At 44.6% G+C, this 25,246-nt stretch overlaps 4 protein-coding genes and 1 long non-coding RNA gene across 6 annotated transcripts; 2 read left to right on the plus strand and 3 right to left on the minus strand.

Moving 5' to 3' along the window:
- Positions 1-4,824: 4,824 nt before the first annotated feature.
- Positions 4,825-6,610, minus strand: LOC120959230 (zinc finger protein 572-like). The gene has a single exon (XM_040382484.2). The coding sequence runs from the start codon at positions 6,457-6,459 to the stop codon at positions 4,987-4,989; it is 1,473 nt and encodes a 490-aa protein (XP_040238418.2). The 5' UTR covers positions 6,460-6,610; the 3' UTR covers positions 4,825-4,986.
- Positions 6,611-9,486: 2,876 nt separating this feature from the next.
- LOC120954925 (uncharacterized) lies at positions 9,487-19,035 on the plus strand. 2 transcript variants are annotated; one of them, XR_005751755.2, is made up of 3 exons: positions 9,487-10,443; positions 15,759-16,812; positions 18,866-19,035. It is a non-coding gene; the product is annotated as an uncharacterized LOC120954925 (long non-coding RNA). The 2 variants fall into 2 exon arrangements; XR_005751756.2 differs by having other exon boundaries at positions 15,762-16,812.
- On the minus strand, positions 11,255-12,503 carry LOC120954924 (protein phosphatase PHLPP-like protein). The gene is made up of 2 exons (XM_040375271.2): positions 12,293-12,503; positions 11,255-12,221 (listed from the first exon to the last, which is right to left on the minus strand). Exons 1-2 carry the CDS (start codon positions 12,307-12,309, stop codon positions 11,408-11,410), a joined length of 831 nt encoding a protein of 276 aa, XP_040231205.2. The 5' UTR covers positions 12,310-12,503; the 3' UTR covers positions 11,255-11,407.
- Positions 19,036-19,044: 9 nt separating the features above from the next.
- LOC120954923 (uncharacterized) lies at positions 19,045-21,470 on the plus strand. The gene is made up of 3 exons (XM_040375270.2): positions 19,045-19,700; positions 19,779-20,406; positions 20,473-21,470. Exons 1-3 carry the CDS (start codon positions 19,525-19,527, stop codon positions 20,644-20,646), a joined length of 978 nt encoding a protein of 325 aa, XP_040231204.2. The 5' UTR covers positions 19,045-19,524; the 3' UTR covers positions 20,647-21,470.
- Positions 21,471-23,610: 2,140 nt separating this feature from the next.
- On the minus strand, positions 23,611-24,794 carry LOC120958524 (protein transport protein Sec61 subunit beta). The gene is made up of 3 exons (XM_040381394.2): positions 24,588-24,794; positions 24,254-24,462; positions 23,611-24,169 (listed from the first exon to the last, which is right to left on the minus strand). Exons 1-3 carry the CDS (start codon positions 24,588-24,590, stop codon positions 24,082-24,084), a joined length of 300 nt encoding a protein of 99 aa, XP_040237328.1. The 5' UTR covers positions 24,591-24,794; the 3' UTR covers positions 23,611-24,081.
- Positions 24,795-25,246: the final 452 nt, after the last annotated feature.

Consider the following 25,246-nt stretch of genomic DNA (forward strand, 5'->3'; position numbering starts at 1 on the left):
GGTAATAGCCAGGATTTTACCAATAAAATACGCTTATAATGTGGAGATCAACAACTGTTAACAAAATCATATGATATGCTTTATCTAATTGTGATGACGGATTTTCTTTAAGTTCGCGTTTTCAGTATTGCTAATGACTCGAACTAACTGAGGTTGTTGTGAACCTATTCTCGATTTTGGCATATAATCCAATAAATGTCTGTTCTATCTAGAGTCTTGGGGCAGAACCTGCTAAATACGGTGGCAATAAATAAACGATACATCCCTCATAGGTCTGTAGATTATTGACATACTATTTATACCAGAAATCATCTTCAATGCCATAGCGATTCCACCCTAAGTACCAAAAATTTGATATAAAACTTGACATGAATGTTTTGTTACTTCACCCTGATTGTCTGATACCTTTACACTTTCCAGGACTAATTCCTTACAATTTGAAGTCATTACAGAAGAATCCAAGGCGCAAAAAACAATCAACTATTCAACTTTTGATGGAATGATCTGTTTAACGTTACGTTGGCTTTCTAACGTCATATTTCAACGTGTGATATGAACTAAACAGGATCTATCAATCGTTATAAGTCACTAATATGTTCCAGTTTTAACTCGGCAATAGTATGCCACCTTTGACCTATTATGTTCTCGAGTTTGTTCATCATTTATTTTCAAACGGGCACTTGTCACTCGTCAGCGAAACGGCACATTACTTAGAGGTGTGTTCCCTTAGTTTTCCGTGTGTGTGTGTGTCGCACAGGATGTTTAGTGTAATTCATTTTTCCCACCACTCTCCTTCACTTTTCACCTGCCCTTCCCCTCCTTTTAATGATGTGGTGTGTCGGACGTTGTCCTTCTTCGTTGTTTTACTACTTTTCTTATCGCCCACGCTTCGAAATCGATTTTCCGCCACAACGAGTGTGCACACCGCCGGGCTGGAAGATAAGCGCGCGCGTTACCTTCCCCAATCGTTAACTCGTTGAGTGTGTGTGTGTGTGTGTATGTTGCATTAGTAATATTGCCTCTTTTTTTAAATCGCTCTAAATTTCCCTTCCCAAAGTGCATTACTGTGTAGCGGGGTGGTGGTGGGAGTGTACGATAATTTCATTCCATAAAATACACACAGCAAACACACATCTGCCTGCACGGCGAACGTGGAGCGATAATCACAAAATGCCGACGCGTGAATAATTTCTAAATAATAACACGCGCGCGCGTGCACCCGAGCGCCCGCAAACTCACAACAGCACGGAGGAAGCGAAAGATCCAGACTGCTGTGCTGTGCTGTACGGGCGACCATCCCTAGTCCCACGAAGTCCGAAGTCCCCGTCGGCGGCAATATCGGTTATTCGGCGTCCAACAACAACACCAAAACGATGACGACGATGACGTTCTGAGTTTGCCGCCATTTGGGGGGGGAGGGGGGGGACATGCTGTTGGAGGAATGGTTGCCTCCTTCCGTACACCGCGTCAGCTGCTAGCGTCAACTTGTATGGTTTTTCCTCCCCACCCCCGAGTGACCATCCCGTTTGCTTTGCGCGGCCCGTTACAGAAAAGCAACGATGATTCATATCCGTGCGGCACTCGGGCACAGAAATCAAAGGCAGCAGCAGCCTCTCTGGAAGATGCACCCGCGCGCGAACGTTACTGTCGTAATGAGCGAGCGAGTGAGCGCTAGAGTGAGTAAGCAAGTGAGCAAGTACAAATAAACCACCCTTCTGCTATCCGACACCCCTTCGCTAGTGATGCTAGATGGTAGACATTAAAAAATAGACAGAAAGAGAGAGATAGAAAGAGAGGGAGAGAGAGACAGATAAAAATGAGAGCAACTACTCTCGCAATCAAGACAGCAACGAGAGAGTGACTTTTCCCACTTTTCCGTAAAAGAACCATTCGTTAGAGAGGAAGAGAGAGAGTGGCGAATGGAAAAACAAAACTCAGTGATCAAAGGGGTGCATCAACGGTATGATCCGGGTGTGCAATTAGGGGTAGTTAGAACCCCCCCTCTGTTGGAAGCGGCGGAGAAGATATTTCCGGCGTCACAACAGAGAGTTAGAACGCGCGGGAATATTTCACTCTCTCGCTGCTCATGGTCTACGTTGATGGAAAGTGCTCCTTTTTGTGAGCCTTTTTTCAGTAGAACAAACCAACACACACACACATCATTGGGTCCATTTGTTTGGCTTGGTCGGCAAGGGAAGGGTCAGTCATCGTTAACTTTGTCGGGGTTGAATAAAAAAAAGAGGCGTCAAGTACGTAGCATGTAACGACCACTGGCACAGTGAAGCTATGTGGCTTCTCACTGAGGACGATCGTTTAAAGCGGTTTTTTACGTGTTTTGCATACATTTGGGTCGTTTGGGGCGGTGAATAAGAAACATGAGATCTAAAAAAAACCGGCAACATGACATGCTGAACTCAAAAGGTACGGGGAAGGGGATTTTTTTGTTTGGTGCAAGGAACAGTCAGGACATATAACTGGAAAAGGGGTTAACCGTAAAAAAATCATCAAGTTCACTTATGAGGCTTTCATGAGGAATATCATTGAGTTTGACAAGCTTGAATGTGACCTTTTTTCCGAAACGTTCGTGTATAGTAAATTATGTTATAATACAAATAATCTTCATTAGGAATTCAATATTTGAACGTTTTCTAGATGGTTGTTTGATAGCCTATGAATTGTTCAAGTACATAAAGGGCTTAAAAATGTATGGCCAATTCTCGTATGGATTTTTGAGAGAAATGGTAAAATCTATATTCTTTTATGTAAAATCTTTGTTATTTTCGATATTGTGACAATTAGTATGCACAAATCACGTGTAAAAAGGAAGAATTAAGGCCCAAAATCATAGAATCGTCGGGTTGAAGTACAAGCAATCCAATATTAGACACATTTAAAGTAGTAATGGGAAGAATGAAAATTTCGTCGGAATCGATTGCGACTAGCTCCGAAATTCTGGAATCGATTCCAGAATCGGCTCAGGTATTGGTTCCAGAATCTGCTCAGGAATGGGTTCCAGTATCGCCTACGGAATCGGAATCAGCTCTTAAATTGAAATCGGATCCGGAATTGGTTCCAGAGTCGGTTTCGAAAAGGGCTCAGCGCGTTTGAATCCAATGATGCTTCGTATTGATAGCCACAAAAAATCAAAATTTACTTGCAAACGATCTATTCTTATGGAGATTCCCGGACTGGTTAGGCTTCTGAAACTTCTTATTTCAAGTCAAAAACTGTTTCTCATTGTAGAGAAAATTCCATTTCTGGAATAATCCTGGTTCCGTTACCGCGGCAAATTGCGATTCCCAGGTCGATCCCGATACTGCAATTGATTCTGATTCCGAAAACAACTCCGGAATCGGCTCCGGAGTCAAGTCCAAAATAAGCTCCGGAATCAGCTCCGGATTCATAATCGATTCCAGCATTGAAATCGGCTCCGGAATTGATTCCGAACACGGAATCGGAGTCGGATAGGTCCGGGATTCCGAGCTCGTACCACTAATTTAAAGCTTCATGAAAGAACGTAGAATCAGTACCCAAGATATGTTGAATGTTTGTGGAAGAATGGAAGATCAAGTACCACGATCATAGGAAGTTACGGGAAATTAAAAAAAAAATGTATTCCATAATAAACTAATTTATAGCATGAAGCATCTAGTTCCAATCGCTCCGAATGCTTTGGGAAAGATTATGAAAGTCAAAGATGCAATTATTTGAGAATGCAATAATTCGGGGGTGATAAAAATTCAAGATTGCAGGAAGAGTTACAATGAAATCCGTAAATCTAGTCTCAAGTCGTAAAAATGATTAACAAAGAGTTGAGTTCATCAAATAGCTATGGACGAGTATGTCCACTATGGGGACTATTTGGTCCACTATTTGGGTTCAAGCCCCGAATGAACCGTCCCCTCGTAGCAAGAACTTACTATCCGGCTGCGTGGTAATGAATTAAGTCTTGAAAGCGTGTATAGGCCAGCATGTCCGCGTAGGACGTTACGCCACATATACAAATAAGAAAAAGATGTGTACCATGGACGACGTTACGCTGTGACTACCTGGTTAGGTTGTCCGGTGTATAAAAAACAACGTAACTGCGGCCAGCCAAATGAATGTTATTATGCCTATTTATGGCAGTTGCCGCATTTATTCGGGTGGGTCGGGTGGGACGTTCAGGAATTGATGCTATTAAAAATGTATTAATAGTCATCCCCGTCAGTCTCTTAAATCAAGCAAAAGACAGTGATACAGGCGATCAAATCTACATTCTGATTTGGCTTGGGTTACTTGGGAGTCCCTTGTCTAGATATAACCAAGGCACTTTAATCTGTATGTGTAGGCTACTGCACCTTTAAACTGGATTACATGTTTGCTTTGGAGATGGACAATGTTTCTATAGAGTTTCACCACCTAAATTTGGCCTACTTTCAAACAGCGGGTTTGGCTTTTGTCGGTGAAGTCGTCACTTCCACCGCCGTTACGGCAAACGACAGAAGAATTGATGAGAAACAAATATGAACACTCTATATTACTTTCTCATTAGGCGTATGATTAGCACCTCAGGATGAACTCATGAACTTTTCGATTTTGGTCACGAACCATTTTCCCTACGTCTACATCGCAAGATTTGCTCTTCGTCCACCGTGTTTCGTTAAGTTTTGTTTGCTACGTCGCAGACGTTGGGAACAACAATAATTGTACCTATTGCAAGTGATGAGTGTGTACATTCATGTCTAAGCAATTTGCATGCAGAGAGAATGTATTCAATGTACAGGGAGGGTTAAAAGGGACCATTCGTTCTCAAAGTAAAGTATAAAATAACGATAAATTGCATCAATTTTGTATGTACATATGTGACATTTATGTACATTCATTCCTTGATTTTATCTTTGGTCTCATATTCATAGTTTGATCAAACCATTGCCGCAGTATAGAGCTTCGCTTACAAAATGTTACATGTGTGCTTCCCTGTTTGTCTAACTCCCCTACTAACTACTACTTAACCTTCAGCTTTACCCTCACATCTCCCCGACAGCGTTTAACACGCACCGCCCGAAACGTGTGCCGCTTAACGTGGCACGAAAGATGATCGCTGCGTATGAACGCTTGCTGGCAGATGTGGCACACAAACTTCCGCTCGCCCGAGTGCTTCCGACGGTGGCGGGACAGCTCGTACGAGCGGGCAAAAGCCGCCCCACAGTTTTCCCACGGGCAACGAAATGGCAGCGTACCGGTGTGGAGCAGTTCGTGTGCTTTTAGATGGCTTTGGCGGGTGTAGCTTTTGGTGCAGCCTTCGTACGAGCAGCGGAACGTTCTGGCTGGATCCCGGGGGTCCGGAACGATCGAGTTAGCAGTGGCAGCAGGAATCGTGTCGGTTGGTGGGATCTCCTCTATCGGTGGGTTAGTAGATGGCTTTGGTGCTTCCTCTTTTAGTACTGCTTTGGTCACCTTAACTCCGGGAAAAAGCTGCTGAAATTCACTGTTCGGTAGATTGTGTCGACGCACGTGGGCGAGCAGATGATCCCGCCGGTGAAAGCGCTTCTCGCACCATCGGCAGTTGTGATTGCGATCGCTCGTGTGTGTCACCAGATGACGGTTCAGCGTTTCGGCCCGCGCAAACCGTTGCCTGCAACCGGTCCAGCTACATGCGAAGGGTAGCTCGCCGGTGTGAGACCGTTGGTGCACCCGAAGGTGCGAAACCTTAATGTACGTTTTATCACAATGGGGCCAGTCGCAGGCGTATTTGCGTTCCTTGCTGGAGTAAGTGAGCTGTTTCGGTCCCCCAAAAAAGCTGTCCTCACCATCATCATCATCATCATCATACTCGTCGTCATCAACAACATCTTGCTGTGCGTTCGCATCGACGACATGAAGCTCTTCCGAATCGGATCCCCCATCGTACTCTATGATCGAATCCTCGAATTCGGTCTCGTTCGAATGAAGCTGCTCATGCACCACAAAATGCTTTTCAATTTGATTCGCACCTTGTAAAACGAGGCTTTTTTCTCCCATTCGTAGTTCGTCTTGATCTTCCGAGGACTCTTCGATAAGCTCTTCCTCTACGATTTCATCCGAATTGTCGTGCGCGTCGGGCAGCAATTCCATATGACCGTTTTGTAGCAGAAATAGCAAATCACTCTGCTCATGTTGTTCCTGCTTTGATTCTTGCTGTACTATGCTGTCCTCCTTCGCCGCTTGTTTTCCAATGCACAGGGCATCCCCATTGTGGTACCTTTCATGCGCCTTCAGGTGTTCCGCGTTTAAATACAGTTTCTTACAGCCTGGATGTGTGCAGGGATATATTTGTACCGATGGGGCAGATCCAATCGATGTGGAGCTTGCGTTACCAGTGGGACGGCTCTCTCCACCAACCACAGGTACGGTGGACTCATTCTGCAAAAGATACTGTAAAACGGTAACGCCGGAGCTAGACGACGACACAACAGGGTCGGAATCAGCACGTTCCATACTACTGTCGGTATGGTTTTGTTGCAAACATTAGTAATTTCTCTTTTTTCTGTTTTATCTTTTTCTAAGCAGTGTTGGACGATACGATGTTGTTTACGTTGTGCTTTGTTTACGTTCGAAACGTCAAGTAGGGCTTTGCTAGGGATGGGCAACACAAAAATCCGGATGGAATGGTCGGAACGGTAGGATCCGGTTTTATGGCACTTCTCGTTGCTATAATTTTTACACTTCTTCTTTTCTTTTTTTGCGTGTGAAACACAGAGTAGAATCAATTTTACTCTAGATAGAGTCGGGATTGAATTACTAATCGATACGGATAATTAACAGGCCTATTATAAATGTCAAACAACACTTGAGTCCGTCGGAAGCACTTAACTCGAACGGGAGAAAATTTGGTATCCTATTCCGCATTCGAGCCGTCAGGTTTCGTCGACATTCTTCCCAAGTGCCACAAATCCACTAAACGACCACTAAACAGGTTCCAAACGAATAAAGCTCTCTCTCTCTCTCTCTCTCTCTCTCTCTCTCTCTATCTCTCTCTCTCTCTCTCTCTCTCTCTCTCTCTCTCTCTCTCTCTCTCTCTCTCTCTCTCTCTCTCTCTCTCTTCAAGCGACCTAAGCGGAATATAGAAAGTCTTCGTTTAGCAGACGGTGAACAACTGACGCATTCAAAAAATAGCAAAAAGCTGGTGGCGCCATCTATTGGTGGGATATCTAACGAGTAGTCGTATGTTGAATATATGTGAATATGGAGTTTATAGCCGAAGTTGAAGAGTTGGAATCTATGACATTGTGTAATTTATTAAAATAATGTTCGATAATGTATTAATTTTACTCCAAAAGCCGTTTACACGATATTGATATTCAAGTAGTTGTAAAATCTTTGGAAATGTGTGTGTGTGTGTGTGTGTGTGTATGTGTGTGTAACGGTGATCAGCAAAAGAATCAAAAAAATACATCAATTTCTTCTCAATGACAACATATTACTGTCAAAATCAAAATCGTCGTTTCTGCGAATCGTCGTAACACGAGGGGGTCGTAACTCGGGGGACGCCTGTACTCAAGTCTCTGGATTCGGTTCTTATGGTTGACTTTAAACTTCAGTATTTAAACAATTGTATCACCGTTCTATTACTAGCGATGCATAACATCAAGGCTAAAAAGTCTTCAACTATTGAATTCGGACTATAGTTTTTATGCGCAATACTTTAAAATATCATTACACTATCGACAAAATACCAGGCACATCCATCATTCAATGGCTTGTCACATTTAAAAGTTCAGAAAAATTACCTACAGAAGAGAAAAACTTAAATTTACCGGCTGAGTCGTCCAGTTTCATGCGTATAAAATGGCCATGGTATCGTTGTAGCGGTTCCACCATTGCCCTTCCATAAACCTTTTTCTTCTTTGCCACAATAACCGCTAAAAGTTTAGATCTGACACTACCGCAAATGGGCTGAACTATCAGTGACTTAGGATAGTGGGACAGTCAGTTCTACCTATGGGATCCACGGTCCATACGGGGCTTAACCCTATGATAGGCATATTGTTAAGTCGTGCAAAATGACGACCGTATCACGGGACCTCCTACACATACGGGGCCAAAAATGTATTCTTTCTTCGAAGTAAACTGCTTTCTCAAGCTATAGAATGACCGGCTGGCAACAAGCATTCTTGCATGCTGTTTCCATGCTATTGTCATTGCTGACCTTTGACCCGAGATAGGGGTCGAAAGGGTCTGAACATTTTCCATTTCCCTCTTATTTCCCCTTATTTTCTGACTATCTTTTCGAAGTAAGGGGACATGCCGATGCAGAAGGATTAGAAAGAATATTTCTGCAGTGAAGTTTTAATTTACATGAAATCATTAATTTAGTGGCTAAAACCACAGACTACAATCAAATTGCTCATACATTAGATATATTATGGATGATATCCACGAAATTTGACAAGCTCTCCGCTGTCTGCATAGAATCTCTTAAAGATAACCCGTACAAATCAACTCAATGTAGAGCTAACCAATTTAAGTAATTGAGTATCCAAAAAACTGTTTTTAAGAAAAAGACGATGAAATTACCATTACGAGGTATACTAAGAAATAAACAACCGTTTTCAAAGCGAGCAAACTTTGCTGCTTGATTGTGTTACGTGTAGTGCCTCCACCCCAATATCCGTAAGCGCCAATCCAACAATCACCATAGTGTCGTAATCATTTCGTTGAGTAGTTCATCAAATAATCAACCTTATTTACGTAACTAGCCTGCGCGCACTTCATGAAAGTTCACCACCAACGTGAACGGTCGGTCGCCATGGTACAGCACAATTTATCAACAAGCACCAGGACATTCGTGGAACGCTACAAAGACTTAACCTTTGCCACCTCCCGTGTGTCCTTTCATCCTAATTGAAACCATACGTTCCAATCAAGCCAGCGTTGCGTCATCTCACGCAACGGCGTCCGTCATCATCATCCCACATATAACCGCTACCTCCCACACAATCTGCCCAACCACCACCCTGCGCAACCTGTAGACGGTATGGCCACCTCAAAAGAAGAAGAAAAGATCCGAATGAGCAGTTTATTTTTATCCAAAAAAAGATCGAAACGTTTTAGCTTTTGTGCGTTCCCGTCCCGCCTCGTTCTTACACACGCAGGCCCCTAAAACTACCAAGACCTAGACCAGACGATGACTAACCGATGTACGTGGTTTCCCGTTGGCAACCGGGAAAGAAGCGCATGCTTATCGCATACGAAAGAAGACCAACAAGGAGGATAGGGACACCCTCAAGTAATAATAACGTGCAGTTTTCCACGGAGCAACGTGTCTCAGGACCGATTTTCCCTCACCAGCGTGTGTACTTGTGGTTGAGCATAGACTCGAAAAAAAAGAGCAAAACAAGGAACGGGAGAGAAAATGAGCGAGAGTTTTCCTCGCAAGCAATTTCTAAAAAGAGAGTCACACTAGTACCTCACCAACGCGACCGTTTTCCCTTGCTCGGTTTGGCAGCGCGTTGGGAAAATTCAGTTTCTCTCAGGCAGCAACGCCAGCAGGGCGTTTTGCTCGACACACCACACCGTAGAGGGAATTTCTAGTTTTCTTTTAGAGCCAGTGAAAAAAGGGAAGAAAAATCAGACATCAGTTCTTGGAAGTTGAAACAACAAAAATCCCAAAACACCCACCCAGGACAGGACAGGAGGGATAGTCTCCTGTGTTTTATTGTTCCCGTTTGTTTTGGGTTTTCCGTTTCCCTAGGAAAGGAATTCTTCTGCTTTGGTTTGATTCAGTTCTTCGAGTGTGTGCGTGCGTGTGTGCCTTTTTCCGTATGGATTGAGTTCCCTTACACTGTTTGTTAAATAAAAAAATAGGAGAAAGAGTGTAAATTAACACAGCAACAAGAGCTCGCACCAGGCGGCAGAGTCCTGGCAGGAGCGTCACCCATAACGGGGACACAATCGATCAATAAAAAGCGAGTCTCCTGCTGTACAGCAAGACGGGGCTGTATGTTCACAGTGAACGACGAGTGAAATCTAGTACAACAGCGGGACGAGTAGTAGCAGAAGTATATTCTCCATCACTCTGTGTGTGCGCTCTCTCCCTCTCTGCCATCATTACGTCGCGTCCGGTGTTTGTGGAAAGAAGGAAATGGTGTCAGCGAAGATGGTCGAACCGTTGATAGTGCTTCTGGTTTATTTTAATTGTGATTTAATATTTTACGTTAAAAATATCAATAAACATTAAAGTGTATCGTGGGAACAGTGTGTTTACCTCCCTTTAATCAATACTACTACTAACTGCTGCTGCTACAACTACTACTACCGCCCACTACCCATTCCGAATAAGCTTACAACCCGTATAGAGAAGCCAAAGCGGATACGGTACGAGGGAAACCCTGAAGGTCATCAGGGGAATATAAAATAGACGACATACTGCACAGTTGATAGCGACTAAAATCGCGTACAACGTGCTCTAAGAAATCAAAGGTAAATATAGCGCTTCTTTCCCAGGGCAACCCTCCTTGAATGCAGCCTGAATGTCCTTCAGAGTCGTATCGATCAAACTTACCACAAAGACAACAGAGCACCCTCTTCCACCTTTACACTGGAGCTTTATTTCACGCCCAATGCTTTATCATCAGCGCAAAACCATCATCAAGAGTCATTAACCTTCGTTCTAGTTTCCTCCTGGTCCGCTCCACTCCGACCATGTTCAGCATGCAAGTGTGTCCGAACCTCATTTATCGATCGGAATGCAGTCGTCGTCTCGTTAGTTGCGGTTCGTTAGCTGCAGTTTGTGCAGAGAAATACCACACACACACACTGCTGCTGCTGCTACTGCAGTGTGTGCTGTGTGTGTCGCCATTTTCCAACCTCACCATGCTTTGGTGCGATTGGTGTGGTAGTATAGCATAATGTTTTGTTTTTGAATTTGCTGCAGACAGTTTCATGCCAACAGAACAGTCCGTACGGTAGAGCGTGTCAACGTCATTTCCCGAACGACGACACACCGTTGCTAAGGAGCTGAGGACCTGCAAACCCCACAGTCGCGCAATTGTTGTCGCAAGGTTTGAGAGTATTTTTAACCCGCCCCTCTTCCGCAGCTGAAAGAATGGCGAATGTCACTTGAGGCATGTTGCAGGTTGGCGTAGTTATGTAAAGGTAAAGGCGAAGCACATCGTAGAAGAATGTTAGATTTTTAGATGTTTTCCTAGCCATCGGACGATTGCTGGATCGATAAGTTGGAATGGGTTATTCGGGAACATGCAGAGTGGAATAAATGGCTTTTTGGGACACGTGAGATTATGACAGGAACCTTTTATTCGTGTAGCTACGTAACAAAGTCGTAGCACAAAGAGAGCTCCAAATAACGTATCGGAAGTTATTCTATAGAAAGTCCTCATACCGTTCTTATATCAATGTAGGACGGGAGGAGTATCCTTACGAATCCTTACTGCACAGACTTGAGCCACGTTTGGTTCCAATTGTTCGTACCGGCCGGATCGAAACCCTTCACCAGTGGAAACTTTGCCCGCGTCCAGCCGTCAATCATCGTCATGTGCCGATTATTATCGACGTGGAACGTTTCCAGCTGGGGCATCGTCCAGTACGACGCATCCAGCGCCCGCAGCCTATTGTTCGACAGGTCTAGCTTGTGCAGCGCTGCCAAATTCACCTGCTCCGTCGCCACGAAGCGCTCCAGTCGGTTGTGGCTCAGCAGCAGTTGCTTGAGACCCGCCGCATTCGCCAAACGGTCCAGCTTGAACTCCTCCAGCAGGTTGTAGCTGTAGTCGAGCTTTCGAAGCGCAGTGAGTCGCTCCACGCCGGTGGGAAGATCGCGCAACCGATTGCGTGGTACGGACAGGTCCGCCAGTCGGCAGTCATTCTCACGACCGAGGAGCGCCAGCTCCAATCGTTCCAATCCCGCATTATCCAGCGATAGGCGGACGAGCTTGTTACGCTCTACTGTGAACGTCGTGTGAAGATTCTGATTGTCCGAGTTGCTGCTGAACAGGAAGAGGACCGTGTTGGATTGATCGAAGCGCAGGATACGTTCGATTTCCGCCACCGTACCGTTGCCTTGCTCGTGGATTTTGTTGGAAGTTGCCGGTGGTGGTCTGTAGCCTTCCTTCCAGCATTTCCACGCCTGGTCCGTTTCCTGGATGCGGCTGTAACCGTAGTGGTACGGCTGAACCGGACGGGAAGGTGCTTTAGCTTCCGCTCCGGAGGTGTAAAAGCAAATGTTGAGAAACAGCCAAATGTAACTAAAATGATAAATTGAATGTTTTTAGCACTTGAAGATGATCATGTCAGATAAGGGTGAAGCAATACTTACAGCCGCAGGGAGGCCATCTTCTTAGCGGTGTAATCCACCGGCGGCTGCCGATGCTATTTGTTCAAGCGATTAGCGCTCACTAGTCACTCTCCAGAGTGTCTGTGATGTGAGATGACACAGACACTTATCAGTAGATTGAAGCAATGAAATCATTCATACAAGAGCGAATAATATTAGCTCTGGGCGTGGTGCTTAATTGACTCGATTGAATCTCATGCTCTGATGCTGATGTCATTTGACAGAAGATTCTTGGAGAGTCATTGTAGACGATTCCATGAAAGATTGTCCGAAAAAAACTTGTTTTTTCTGAATGTTTATCAGGCCAAATTTAGTGTTTTGGAACTTTCCATGTTCGAGTTTATGTGTCAAGTGTTTATGGGACAACTCGTAAGATAACGCGCACGCTCTCGACCCTCTTTTCTAATGTTTACATGTTTAAGGAGTCTGATAAGCTTGCCTGAAGCAATCCAAACTTGTATTTTATTTATTATTTCATTCATTATAAAATTGAACGAAAAACCTGTTAAATGATGTGTATTTTACAGTATTAGCCGCTGGCTGGAAGGCATCAAATTTTGATAGTGTTCATGAATTGTTGTCTCTTAGGCACAATTGTTTGACAATGTTTCTGCAATGACAAATTCTAGTAGAAATAATGACAAATTCACACTGTATTGGAGCCAATTTATGACAACTTTTATGTTGCGTTATTAAGAATAGTTTGTAATTTCATGTTTTTTTACGTAGAAACTAATTCAATTTAATCAATTTTCGTGTCTGCGTTTTAACACAAACTTAACTGAATCTGAATACTTAAAATATCAAAATCTGCATGAAAATGGGTAAATTTAATTAGTATTGATTCAATTATTGATTCTGTGACTTAAATGCACTAAACTCAGAACAAACAATTTAAACATTTTTAAATCAAGCGTTTGACTTACTGTCAAACATTGGTGCCTTCGAGATAAAAATTGAAAACAAGTGCATTAGGGACAAAAACTGGATTCTTAAAGGCAAACGACTGTAATTGCAGCGGATTACATTCTGCGCACAACAGCGCTTTACCACTTGGTCATGCTCAGATAACGCTTTCTCGCAGTTGTCAAGTGATATACCAAACAAAACACCATTTACACCATCCAAATGCGACAAGACCTAATGGCGGGAAGGCTTAGTGTCACTCACTGTTCACTGCCCCACAATACCACACCATTTGATGGTGCGAAAAGACGCAATATTCGCCATTCGCCATTGATCACAACTCTGTTATCACATGTTCAGTGTATGCGTGAGTGGGTTGCTGATGATAATCTTCGTGCGAAGTGAAATGTCGTGTCGTGATTTGGTCCACGCTTGGCATGTGATATTTTGGGAGGGTTGGATGAATCGTTTGCCCTTTTCATCATCTGGTTTACAGCTGATGGGGACATGACTGGTGGTGACGTAGTGACTGTTTATCTCCGTGAGTGCGCAAATGGAAAGTTTTGTTTGTGTGCATCTTTTGGAGATTGTTTTTGGAGCTGCGATGGAATATTCCGCCTTTTACTGGATTTTTCTTTCGATTCTTTAGTTCCTCCCTCCTCTCGTTATCGTTCATGTCACAAGTTATCAGAGTTTCTAGAGTGCATCATGTTTTCGAAAAAGCAAAACATACGACTCTTTCGGTCCTTCGAACCGGATATGTTGTGCTAGTGAACATTGTGCTATCAGTATTTACTCGAGATGTTAGTTACAACATGGCTCTCATGGTCACATTCCAAGCGCCCTCGTTTCCTCTGCAATTAAATCGCCCATGTACACTAAACAATCACCAACGCTCAGCAAACGCTGAGACTGATAGACGGCCATCTTTCATCGTCTACAAATCACTCCAAGCCCAGCTCAATATTTAGAGCAGTGCTGCTGCACTCTGTAATGAAATGCAAACGCGGGCAAGACAGCGGACCATCTGGTTTGACCTTCGCCTGTACGTTTGATGAACGACACGTGCAGTGGAAAGAAAGCCATCCCTCCCATGGTGTGATGCATTTCCGTCCCTATGTCTTCCGTCTGCTGAGTCCGACCGACAATACAAAGTACAATTGCAATGAATTTCATAATTCATATATTTACGTCCATCATGCAGCGGGAGGAGCATCGCGTGATCACACATTCAGGCGCTGGATGCTGGGTGGATGGGTGCACACAATAGACGCCGAGCCGAAAGACTTGATTCCATCAATTCAACACAATCTTATCAAAGCGTTGTGTGGTAAGGGATCGGGCGGTGGCTTTCCTTCACCACAGCGGGAGTGGAAATTTCCAACGTCCGGTTTAAGGTTACACGGCACGTTCTTCTCGGGCACGCACAGAGCAGTGGATGAACGGGTAGGAGAATTCCTACCGTATTGAACCGTTGCACACACTGTGAAACTCATGATTGACGGGGACGACGGCAACCACGTGACTCACGTGCCCACGGAAGGTGCGTGTTTATGCAGTTCTTGTCAAACAACCGCTCCTCGCTGGCGTATGGTAATCTGATCAAATTCCTCGCCCCCTTATAAGGGCCCAATGTATGTAGCGGAAAACTGGCTTGGTGGCCTAGTTTACGGCAATTTCTGGTGCGCAATTAAAGCGCAAAAATAAGATCCAACCTACCGTCGCGTACTTTGTTTTGCGCGAGCCTTCAGACACCATTGTGTGCGCAATCATATTCAAAACACAATACACACAACTCACAGCTGTGTTTCGGGTTTGTTTATCGAGTTGGCAAATGTCGCGCGCACTTTCGGTGCCAGAAATGCAATGTGGGGATTGTGTTAAATGTCGTCTTAACATGGCAGAATGTTATGCCAGGTGGATAGAACACAACTAATTAACAAGAATATATTACTGCGTAGCAGTAGCAGCTGATTACAGAGAGACTTTATCCATATTGAAGGTCAGAAAATTCTTGTGTACCCGTAAAAATAACAAGAGCCAAACTTATCCCATAGAAAAAGATCTCATCTGGAATCGAGAAATGTACCCTTGACCTCCTCTATGTTGCGCCGTCGCCATGCTAATTGCTCTATTTGACCTCTCGCTCTATTCCACATCTCAACAGGCTATATAAAGCTTTGTTTTGTGTGACGACTGTTAAATTTAAACTAAAATCATTTATCTTATTTTGTGGTGATCGTTTTTAAGCAGTCAACTGTGTCTACCCTTTACATTTTGGCACCTCTTCCACTTAGGACATGCGCAGCATCAACTCTTTTCTTTTTTGTTTATGGTGAAAGCAACTGACCGATTGTTTATGGACCCGTTTTTTTCCCCCTATTCCATCATACCCTCCCTCCGTGCGATCGCGCCCCGTTTGGTGTGTGTTTACCTTGCCCGTTGCTTTTACCTCGCATTCAAAACATTGTAGCCTACCCTGTTCTCTCACACAACCTTTATGCCTCACTCTGTTTTTCTGTCTCTTTTTTTCTCCCCGCAGCAGCTTACAGCGGTGTGTGCGTGTCCGTTCCGCTTCGAACCGACTTAAGCTACAGTGGCTTAACGCACACAAACGCTGGCAGCCACTGGCAAACGTGACGCGAGCAAGCGAGACGGAAACGCTCAGGCACAAACGGTGCGAGAAGGAGGGAACGAGCCAAAACAAACACCAACAAGAGCCCGCGCCTCTCAGTGGCTGTGTGTGTATAAGTGTGTGTGTGTATATTCGCGCGCACATTGAACTCGCGGCTTTATAAATGCCTTCGCTTCCGCGAACGAAAACAAAGCAATCGCATTCGAGCGATTGAGTCGATCGGGTGTATCTCCTGTGTGTATCTTCAAGCCAAGTAGGCCTCGCTTGAGCAGGCCCCCCCGCAACCGAACAGTGCAGTACGAAAAAGTAGTTATGTGTGTGAAGTGAGAAAAAAAAAACAAACAGGGAGTGAAGTAATCTAAATTTCGCTTTTTTCTGTCTGGTAGCTCAAATCCGTTTGAGTCTACCGACCACAACCAAGCAGCGTCAATGTACGCCATACGTTGGACTACAGAGCGCTAAAAACGCACCCAAAAAAAAAACCCGTAAAACCTAACAGAACGCCCTAAAGCGTCTGTCGCGCGTGTTTGTGTTGTGAAGTTGTTTTGTAATTCGTGGTGTGTGAGTGTGCGTTACAAACACCACCACCGTCGTCGTTTCTTTATGTTTAATCCATTTTTTAACCGTGTAATTTTGACGAAAAAGCGAAAGCCTAAATTGTAAAGTAAACTTAAACTAAAGAAGAAAGACAGTCGAACAAACTGTTCTGGTTACAACTTTGGGACACGTAGTTACGTCCCGGAGAAAAAGACCTTTTTCCCCCTTGAAAGTAAGAGCAAATTTCTGTTGAAAAGCACAACACAGAGAACCACAAGGAAGAGAACCAAGCGGATTTCCTCGTTTTCAATTTGCACCTACCGTCAAAACACCTTGAACGAGTTACGCACCAACGGGCATCACTTTCGTGCTAAAGGTGGCCGAAAGGACAATTTTCTTCACTGGGGCTTAGGCCGTTGTATGGGTAAGTAATGTTTGACAAATACTTTATAGATTATTGTTTTATGTAATAGGCTAGATAAAAAGCGAAACGTAGAAATAATCAACATAGGCGATAGGGCGCTAGGGAGAAAAAACGAACTAGACAGACCCCTTCGAAAAATGGCGTCACTTGACATCCGCGAAGGATTAGTTCATTAAAATGGCACCCCAAAACGAAGGCCGTTTGCATGCATCCGTCTGTAGCCGGATATGCTTTGTTAGACGATTGTCCATAATTGGATTAGCCTTCCCGTCGCTGTGTTGGTAATTGAATTAATCGTAACACCTCGGAATTGGATTGTACAAATGTCTGTGCCATTTTACGCATACGATTGGCCGTATGAAGGTCGACGCACTACAGACACAAGATGGTGGCAATTTTGGGACAGTAGTCAAAAAAGGCACAACACAAAAACTGCAATCTACAGCGTCTGCTGTAACGATCTGTTGCCATGCAATCTGTTTACTTTCATTCCCTCGCACACCCTGCGAACTATTATCGCCAGTGTGTTCTTGAAACCACATGACGCATCTCGCCATCAATCCGGACGTGGTCGTGGCTGTGTCGATCGTATGGTGTGCACACCAGCAGGGAGCAAAAAAAAACAACTTAACCACCATGCGAAGATATCGTGGAACGTGGCATGATTCAACGTCAGTAAACATGGCACAACGACAACTACGATACCGAGCGCTGCTTGGCTGGACTTTGCCCCCCTGTCCTGGATAGCGCACACATGGGCGAGACACATCATTTGCCTGATGGTACCACATTTTCAGGGTTGGCAAAACGGGGGAACGTTTCTCGCAGCGGCTCAGACGAACACCACCAGCCCCTGAGGACCTGTGTACCTGTGTAATTGCACCGCTGCTGTAACGGAACATAACGCCCTCCTCGCAGCCATCGCAACCCGCTGTTTACTTTATGGCAAGATGGTGGAATTCCTTGGTGCTTAATTGCTCCCATTTGCTGTACGAAAGAGCTTGTTGCAGTAGGATCTGGTTAGTGTGTCCGAGAAAGATAGCGCGATATTGGTGCGAAGAGAATGGCACAGTTCGCATCGCGTCGTTGTTGGAGGTGCTTTCATGACACGTGATGAAATGACATTCAAACCAGCACCGCCATTCACTCATTCGCTTTACGCATGCTATGGCAAGCGGTCGTTATGCGCTTATCAAACAAGGAGGTAGAGAGGGGTTTTCCGTTCCTCAGCAACGCTCTTGAACAGTTGAACGCGTTTTGTCGAACAACCAAATCTTCTTCTTCCCGCTACGAAGCATGCGCTCTTTTACGCTCCCAAAAACACGCGCAATCGTTGGCCGCCAACAACCAACAGCTGGTGTTGGTCGGGTGTTGTTTTGGTTTGTAGTTTTTTATACGTTTTTTTTTCTACTACGACCTTACTACGGGTATTTTGTTTCTATCTCCCTCTCTCTTTTGCGCTCTATGTGCCTCTCAATATTTTAACTCAGCTTAAAGAGCGTAACAACGAGCGAACGAATAACAGAGAAATAAAGAGAATAACAAAGAGCAGAATAAAGATATGGCGAGAGGGACTTTCGATGTACAGTACAACTCACAATATTTGCAAATATTATTTTATATCGAAATTTGGGAACTAAAATCAGGCCAATCTTTAGAAATGGTAGCTGTAAGCATTTGAGCCTACCATTTACATTTATTTTAATTTTCATATTTTTTGCTCTTTTGAAATAACATAAACATAAGCAAGGCGAGTTTTAATTATTTAGCTAGGGCTCGAGATTTAACAAAAAAAAATCAGATTTTTGCAGAAAGTGCAACTTTAATAAAACAATCCTCAAATTATCGTGTTCCATATTGTTGTTCAGCACTGTAATTGAGCTTTCGAGCGCAAATTCGAGCAAATGTGCTCGAATAAACTCTCGCGCTGCATTCTCAACAAATCTGAAGGAGGTTTTTCATCAAATCTTTTACCCTTTAAATTGTTTTAAACATTCTACTAACTTTACATTTTTTCCTCTCTCTTCCTGTTGTTTCCTCTTCCATTTTCCAGAGCGTGAAAAACCATCGTTTATAAAAGGGGACGAACCGGGCCTGGCTGGCAAGCAGGGCCGGAGCGATCTTATCTGTGCGAACAGCAACAGCAGCACCGTGAAAATTGCTAGCGTTGAACGTCAAGATGGCGCGTACGTACCGACCGTTGGCCGCTGGGGCAACGAGTGGCCAAGCTGACTCGGAACCGAGCGGAACGAACTACGGCCCGTGGTTCGGGAGGACCATGGGAGCGTCGCCGGTCGATCTGCCCGACGATTGACCGAACCGGACAGTCACAGGCACGATGTGACTACCAGCGACGAAGCAGCAGCAGCACCGCCATCGCGGCCGCGGCCGGTGGTCCGCTCCGTATCATGCACCAACGGTGGCCCGCACGGTTGCGTCGCAACCGGCGCCGGCCCCGACGATGGTACGGGCGAGACCGAACTGGCCGCCGCCGTCGCGGTCGCGTCCCGGCTGCCCAACGGCACCCACTGGATTGCGGACGATGGCGATAGCTACAATTTGGGCGCGTTCGATCAGACGAACGGTGCGTGGCCGATCCGGCAGCCGCTGCCGCTGCCGAAGTGGTCCGCCCGGCCGGTCACCCCGTTCGTCGTCGACAAGCTGTGGCAGTACGAGGATTTGATCGGGCTGATCGAAACCAAGCTGCAGCGGATGCTGGAGGAGACGCACTACAACACGGCGAACAACTTTGTGGATTTTTACCGGGCCTACCGGGGAGCTCACCGTCACGGCCGCGGTGAGCTGCGGACACATTTCCAGCACTACACCATCCCGATCAACCGTCGGCACCATATGTGTGTTAGTTTGGCAATGGAAATTGTGTCTAGGTAGGTTTTCTTTGATGGGGGAGCATTGGTTTTGACAAGAGACAAATCGCTAACGTCACTCCCGTGGACTCGTTACAGAATCGCCGAACATCATCCGGACATTGCACGTCTGTTCTATCTGGTATCGTGCGAGGAAGCGCTTGACGAGACGGACTCGTACATCCAGCACTGCGAGGAGAACGGCATCGAGTACGCCGGGTCGACGCTGGAGAAGGAGCACGCGATGGTAGCGATGAAGATAGTGGTCGGGGGGCGCGAAGGTGTGCTGATCCTCGACCCGGGCTACCACGTGGCGCGCGCCGTCACCGTCATGAAGGACCAGAAGTACCCGCACACCGGCTGGTTCACGCAGTCGGACGAGCCGCACTGCAAGCGCGAGTACAGCTACGCCCTGCACGACCTCAGCAGCGACTACATCACCTGGACGGAGCGGATGACGCGCGGCGCCAAGCAGCAGTACGAGGAGTCGCTGGTGTACGTTGCGCGCCCGTACCGCACCGCCATCGATGTGACGGTGCGCCGCAACCTGGTGTACAACTTCCGGTCGCTGCTGTCCCGTGACGCGAAGGGACGGGTGTGCGCCGGGCTGTACTTCCCGGTCGTGCCGAACCCGCACGATGCACAGGTGACGCTGTTCTACGACCACGCGAACGGCACGCAGGTGAAGCAGAAGTGCAAGTTTGCACAGTTCAAAGATCCGGAAACGGTAAGTCGCTTGGGTGTTATTTTTTCATTATGTTCAAATCTAATCAAATGCCTTTTCCACACACAGATTCCTGACCCGGTATTGGCCCATCTGGAGAATTTGGCCCCCCAGCTGCGCATGAAGCTCGGCGACCTGATCGACCTGATGGTGGATCTGGCCGAGTCCGTGCACGACGTCGAGTTCGTGCAGCAGGTGCTCGAGATTAACAACAACATCAACGAGCTGTCGGCAGATAATTAAGACAAAACATACAACAACCATATATTGTGCATTTTTTCCCAACTTACTTACTTACAAACTATGATTCACACTAGCTCTAATATCTTACTAGCTTAATAGGAGAGCGCACCGACCCAAACTAATCGAACAATTTACTATTCACCAAGAAGTAACCACCAATCCGTGACACACCACCCTTTAATGGGCCCAATCGCTCATTAAGGGTTAAAGCACTTACTATTTTTGCTTGACCTTAGCATATCTACTTGATCACTTGTGTCTGACCGCGTGCGTAGTATTTGTTTTGATGTGTAATTCAAATTTTAAACTGTAACTTTTGTGTGTCGTACGAAAAACAAACAAAATTAATACGCGTGTTTTAAGCAACTTTTGCTACCCTGCACTGTACTCCAGCTAGGTTTTCCCCCATTATTGCTTCACAATATTTCTGTATCAATTTGTTCAATGCCTGCCTGCCTGCCAGCACCAGCCTGTTGTTGGTTGGGGTTTTTCTGTTGCAAACCCACGAACGAGACCAAATCTTCGCAAAGTCATTCCAGCAAACTCTGTTTGTCACAATGATTTGCCGCATTGTGTGTGCGTGTGTTTGTTTTTATTAGTGTCTCACTAATTCCGTGCACACACTTTGCGAAAACTGCACCACCAACCGATGCACCACGGACGAGCAAGCAAAAGGCATTGTAACGTGTAGTAGAGTGTCGTGTTTCTTCTCTAGCTCCATCCTTATTGTGGACTATTTAATCATTTTTATTCAAAATGTGTATTGTAATCACCCCCCAAAAAAGCAACAGAGTGCTTGACAAATAAAGTGAAACAAAAACGTATGATTATTTGTGATATTATTTTTAGAAAGAAAGGGGCGTTTAATTGGGCAAGCCTGTGAGAGCACCTAAAGATAGCCAACGTGTTGGGGGAATGTCGAAATCGATTAGATGAACAATAAATATATCAAAGTTGTTTCCCAGGCTGTTGCCATCATCAGAATGCAGTTCAAAAGAAAGGAACAACCATCTTTTATAAGTCAACCCAGATCCTGGCATACGCCGATGATATAGACATCGTTGGTCTGCGGCTCTCCTATGTAGCAGAAGCCGACCAAGGCATCGAGCAAGCGGCAGAGAACCTCGGATTGCAGATAAACGAGGTAAAGACCTAACTGATAAGTGAATGCATTTTGAAGTCGTCCCAAAATTCACCTATATCGGGTCAAAGGTCAGCACCGATAACAGCATAGAAGTCAGCTTTACAACAACTCAGGTTGTACGCAAGAATGCTGGCTGCCAACATTCTACAACCTGAGAAATCATTTCATCTCAAAGAACCTGTCGTGATGGTCGAAGCTGGGACTATACATAGCACCTATATAATATAGTACCGGTACTCACATACGGTTGTAGCGCCGGTTAAGTAGGTAAGTTGAAAGATTTAGGTAGAAGGAAACACATGCACATTGAATTGATTTCTTGGACTAAAATATAGATAAGAAACCATTATTTTGGGAAAATGATGCTAAATCAAATGCTAGATTTGTATTGTAAGGGAGTCATGGTTTAGGCCAGTAAGTTCCATTAATTTGGCCAATTTTCATCAACTGTCCAATGTACTGCGTGATTATTCGCTTCTGCTTAAATGTTCAATCACGAATTCATTTGATATGAACGAAGCTAGGATATTTGGAACATTAACTGGTTTAGCTTGACTTTGGAACAGTTCCATTGCGGCATATCCGTATTGTAATGGCCATGGAGGATCACATATAAGTATTTATTAGAGCATTTATTAGACAAATAAGGACGAGAGTGTACTCGTGGATGTAGACCCTTAGTGCGACACAAATAATAATTGTCTGCCCTCAAATTGACTGTTAGTTTGAGATGTTTTCTTGGAAATTTGTGCAAATGGTACTTTTTTTAACCACCTTTTGTATGTTACACGTCTTGAAAACAATTGCAATGGAAGCAGAACAAAAACCAAGTTAAATTTGATGCAGTTTACTTCATTTTCAAATGTCTGGATCTTTTCTGGTCTGGTCGCTTAGACCTTGCATGAAAGCGAACGTATTTTTTGTTTGCTATATTTCATTTAATATTTATCAGAATATGGCTTGTCGCACAACAATTTAGACTGTAAAACATATTGACATAATGCATGTAATGAATTTCTTTGCAATACTCCGCTGGCCATCATGTTTTCATCGTTAGCAAAGCGGGAAATCACGAGGAAAGGTATTTAAGTTATTATTTCAATATGTTTTATAGTCTAAATAGTTGGGGAATAGAATATCCTTTCTTTTGGAGTAAAAAAAGCCATAGTCTGATTAATATTTAATGAAGTATAGCAGAAAACTCCAAAACATCACGTTCGAGTTCACTGGAACTGTAATCCGGGCTTAAGGAATAAGCAATTTTGCTAACGGAGAACTTATTATTAAATTAGAATTCTTGAAAATCGTGTTTCTTTTTATATATGAGAATGTGAAGCATGTTCACGGCTGTAACGAATGTATTTCTACAATTTCTACAAGTCTGGGAGTTTAAATTATCTGACCAGCGACAACATACGACTGCGTAAGCATATGCTCTATTAGAAATTAAAGGTGTAGTTCGTTAGACTGTTAGCAAGTGATGATACAAAATGAAAATGTATGTAAAAATATAATTAATAAAACGTGGCATAATGAGTATATCCTATCGAGAACCTTGCCGAGACAATTACCGTGTAGAGCTGTCATACATTAATGTCATTGTTAATTAGAAGAATGAATTACTTTTCACATAAAAACGCCCTAAAAGATCATTTGGTTAGCAGTAATACGGTATACGGAATGTTTCACTTACCTGTAATTAGTCCGCTCAAGCTCACCGTCTCCGTAACATCGGTCGGTTCGCTTTCGTCCTGCATACGTCATCATTAATTTACCCTCCAGTCCTACACCGGAGAGTGGGTAATCTTCGAACACATTCGTTTCAGGGTTTGTTTGTATATAATTATATTGTGTCTCTCAGTACGAATAATAAAGATTGCCTTACGTTGACCTACAAGGGGGTTTGCAGTATTTTAAATTAGTAGCGGCTAGTAGTAGCGGGTCTCCTCAAACATTCACACGAAAACAAGGAAAGAAAGAAAAAAACCGAACGACTCGGTGGACCATAAGATCCGTGTCTTATTACTCCGATCGTTACCGCCCATTGGATTGGAAGATGAAAACAAAACCAATGACTCTCAACGCCATGTCCGACACGTAACAAGTGGGCCATGTACCGCAAGGGGTACCGGGATGAGTTTACGCGAACAAAACACGGATAGAGAACGGGGAGACGGACACGTGTCCTTCTCCTGCGGTGTTGTTGGGCTGGTTGTAGATCGATTTACGATGTAAGAGAACTGATGCCTCCACGTTTAAGCCTAGCGATGGGTGGGATGTAGCAGACTTGTTTATGCACGCGTGTATTTGCCCCAGATGTGCAGCATGAAGACGGAGGCGATGAAGAGCAGCGACATGACGAGCACTGGGACTGGGCCACTACAAATCGGAGCAATTTTTACCAAGATTAGTCCCTCACGACCGTCTTTCTTCGGTGGAAAGTGTTCCGGCAGTCATACTTACACCTTGATGCCGGGAGAGTCATCGGTGTAGAAGCGCCACATGCCACCGGATCCGGTGCCCGTGTTACGATTCCGCGCGGCAGTGGCGGTCGTGGTGGTTTTGCGCTGCTTCAACGTGCTGGAACCTCCGGCCGCTGCCCGCGGGGCGGACGTCGGCTTCGACGGTGATCGGCTACCGCTGCCGACGGAAGTGGAACTCGCTGGAGCAGGCTGTCGAAGAACGAGGGAATTGAAATGGGTCACAATCACGGCACCGTTTATGCAAAATAGGAGCGACAATTCATTGCCAGCACGGCCATTTCATCGCACGCCATCACAAATCGATAGAAACCCACCATTGTAACTTTTACTGATGCTGGCTATAAACAACGGGACAGTGAAACGAAAGCTAGTTTGGAATGCACGGAGCACGATGCACGATTCGATCGCAACTACGGACGAGGTACGGGCACGGATCAACCTGCGCGTGCTGGAAAGGTGAATTAGGCTGTGAAAACGCGAAAGTGCCAACCGGACAATCCCACCAACAACAATGCAAAAACATACACACGTATGATGACGTGGCTGTCAAATTGTGCGGCGGCTGTCAAACTTCGGCCCTGACAGCGGCATGCCGAACCGAAACCCGAAGTGTCTCGAAATCGGACCGCGGGCGCATTCGAGCTCGAATTCGAGCATGGTGACGGTTATTTTTAAACTGCACACCTTTAAATGGACAGTTTTTATTCATAGATTGTATTTATTGTGTACAAAAATTTTAATAATTAATAAATCAATTTTGCAAGAAAACTTTAGTTTGACTTGACAAACGTTTGATCCGAGCAATTTGTTAAATTTTGGACAAATTATTAAAAGCAAAAGTTGCTCAATAGTTAAAGTGGTTTATTACATGTGCTGCAAATTACTGGTGAATATTTTTATTTATTTTACTAATTTCACATACTTCAATCGTCAAATTAAAAATAAATTTCGATTTCGTCGAATTTAACATAAA

The sequence above is a fragment of the Anopheles coluzzii genome, chromosome 3 (genome assembly GCF_943734685.1).
Source record: "Anopheles coluzzii chromosome 3, AcolN3, whole genome shotgun sequence".
NCBI classification, from domain to species: Eukaryota; Metazoa; Arthropoda; class Insecta; order Diptera; family Culicidae; genus Anopheles; species Anopheles coluzzii.

Coding starts and splice junctions, on each gene's coding strand:
- LOC120959230 (XM_040382484.2), bottom strand. CDS start 6,459: ATGGAACGTGCTGATTCCGACCCTGTTGTGTCGTCGTCTAGCTCCGGC.
- LOC120958524 (XM_040381394.2), bottom strand. Junction 24,170..24,253: donor GACTCTCCCGGCATCAAGGT/GTAAGTATGACT, acceptor TCCGATTTGTAG/TGGCCCAGTCCCAGTGCTCG.
- LOC120954923 (XM_040375270.2), top strand. CDS start 19,525: ATGCTGGAGGAGACGCACTACAACACGGCGAACAACTTTGTGGATTTT. Junction 19,701..19,778: donor GCAATGGAAATTGTGTCTAG/GTAGGTTTTCTT, acceptor GACTCGTTACAG/AATCGCCGAACATCATCCGG. Junction 20,407..20,472: donor AGTTCAAAGATCCGGAAACG/GTAAGTCGCTTG, acceptor TTCCACACACAG/ATTCCTGACCCGGTATTGGC.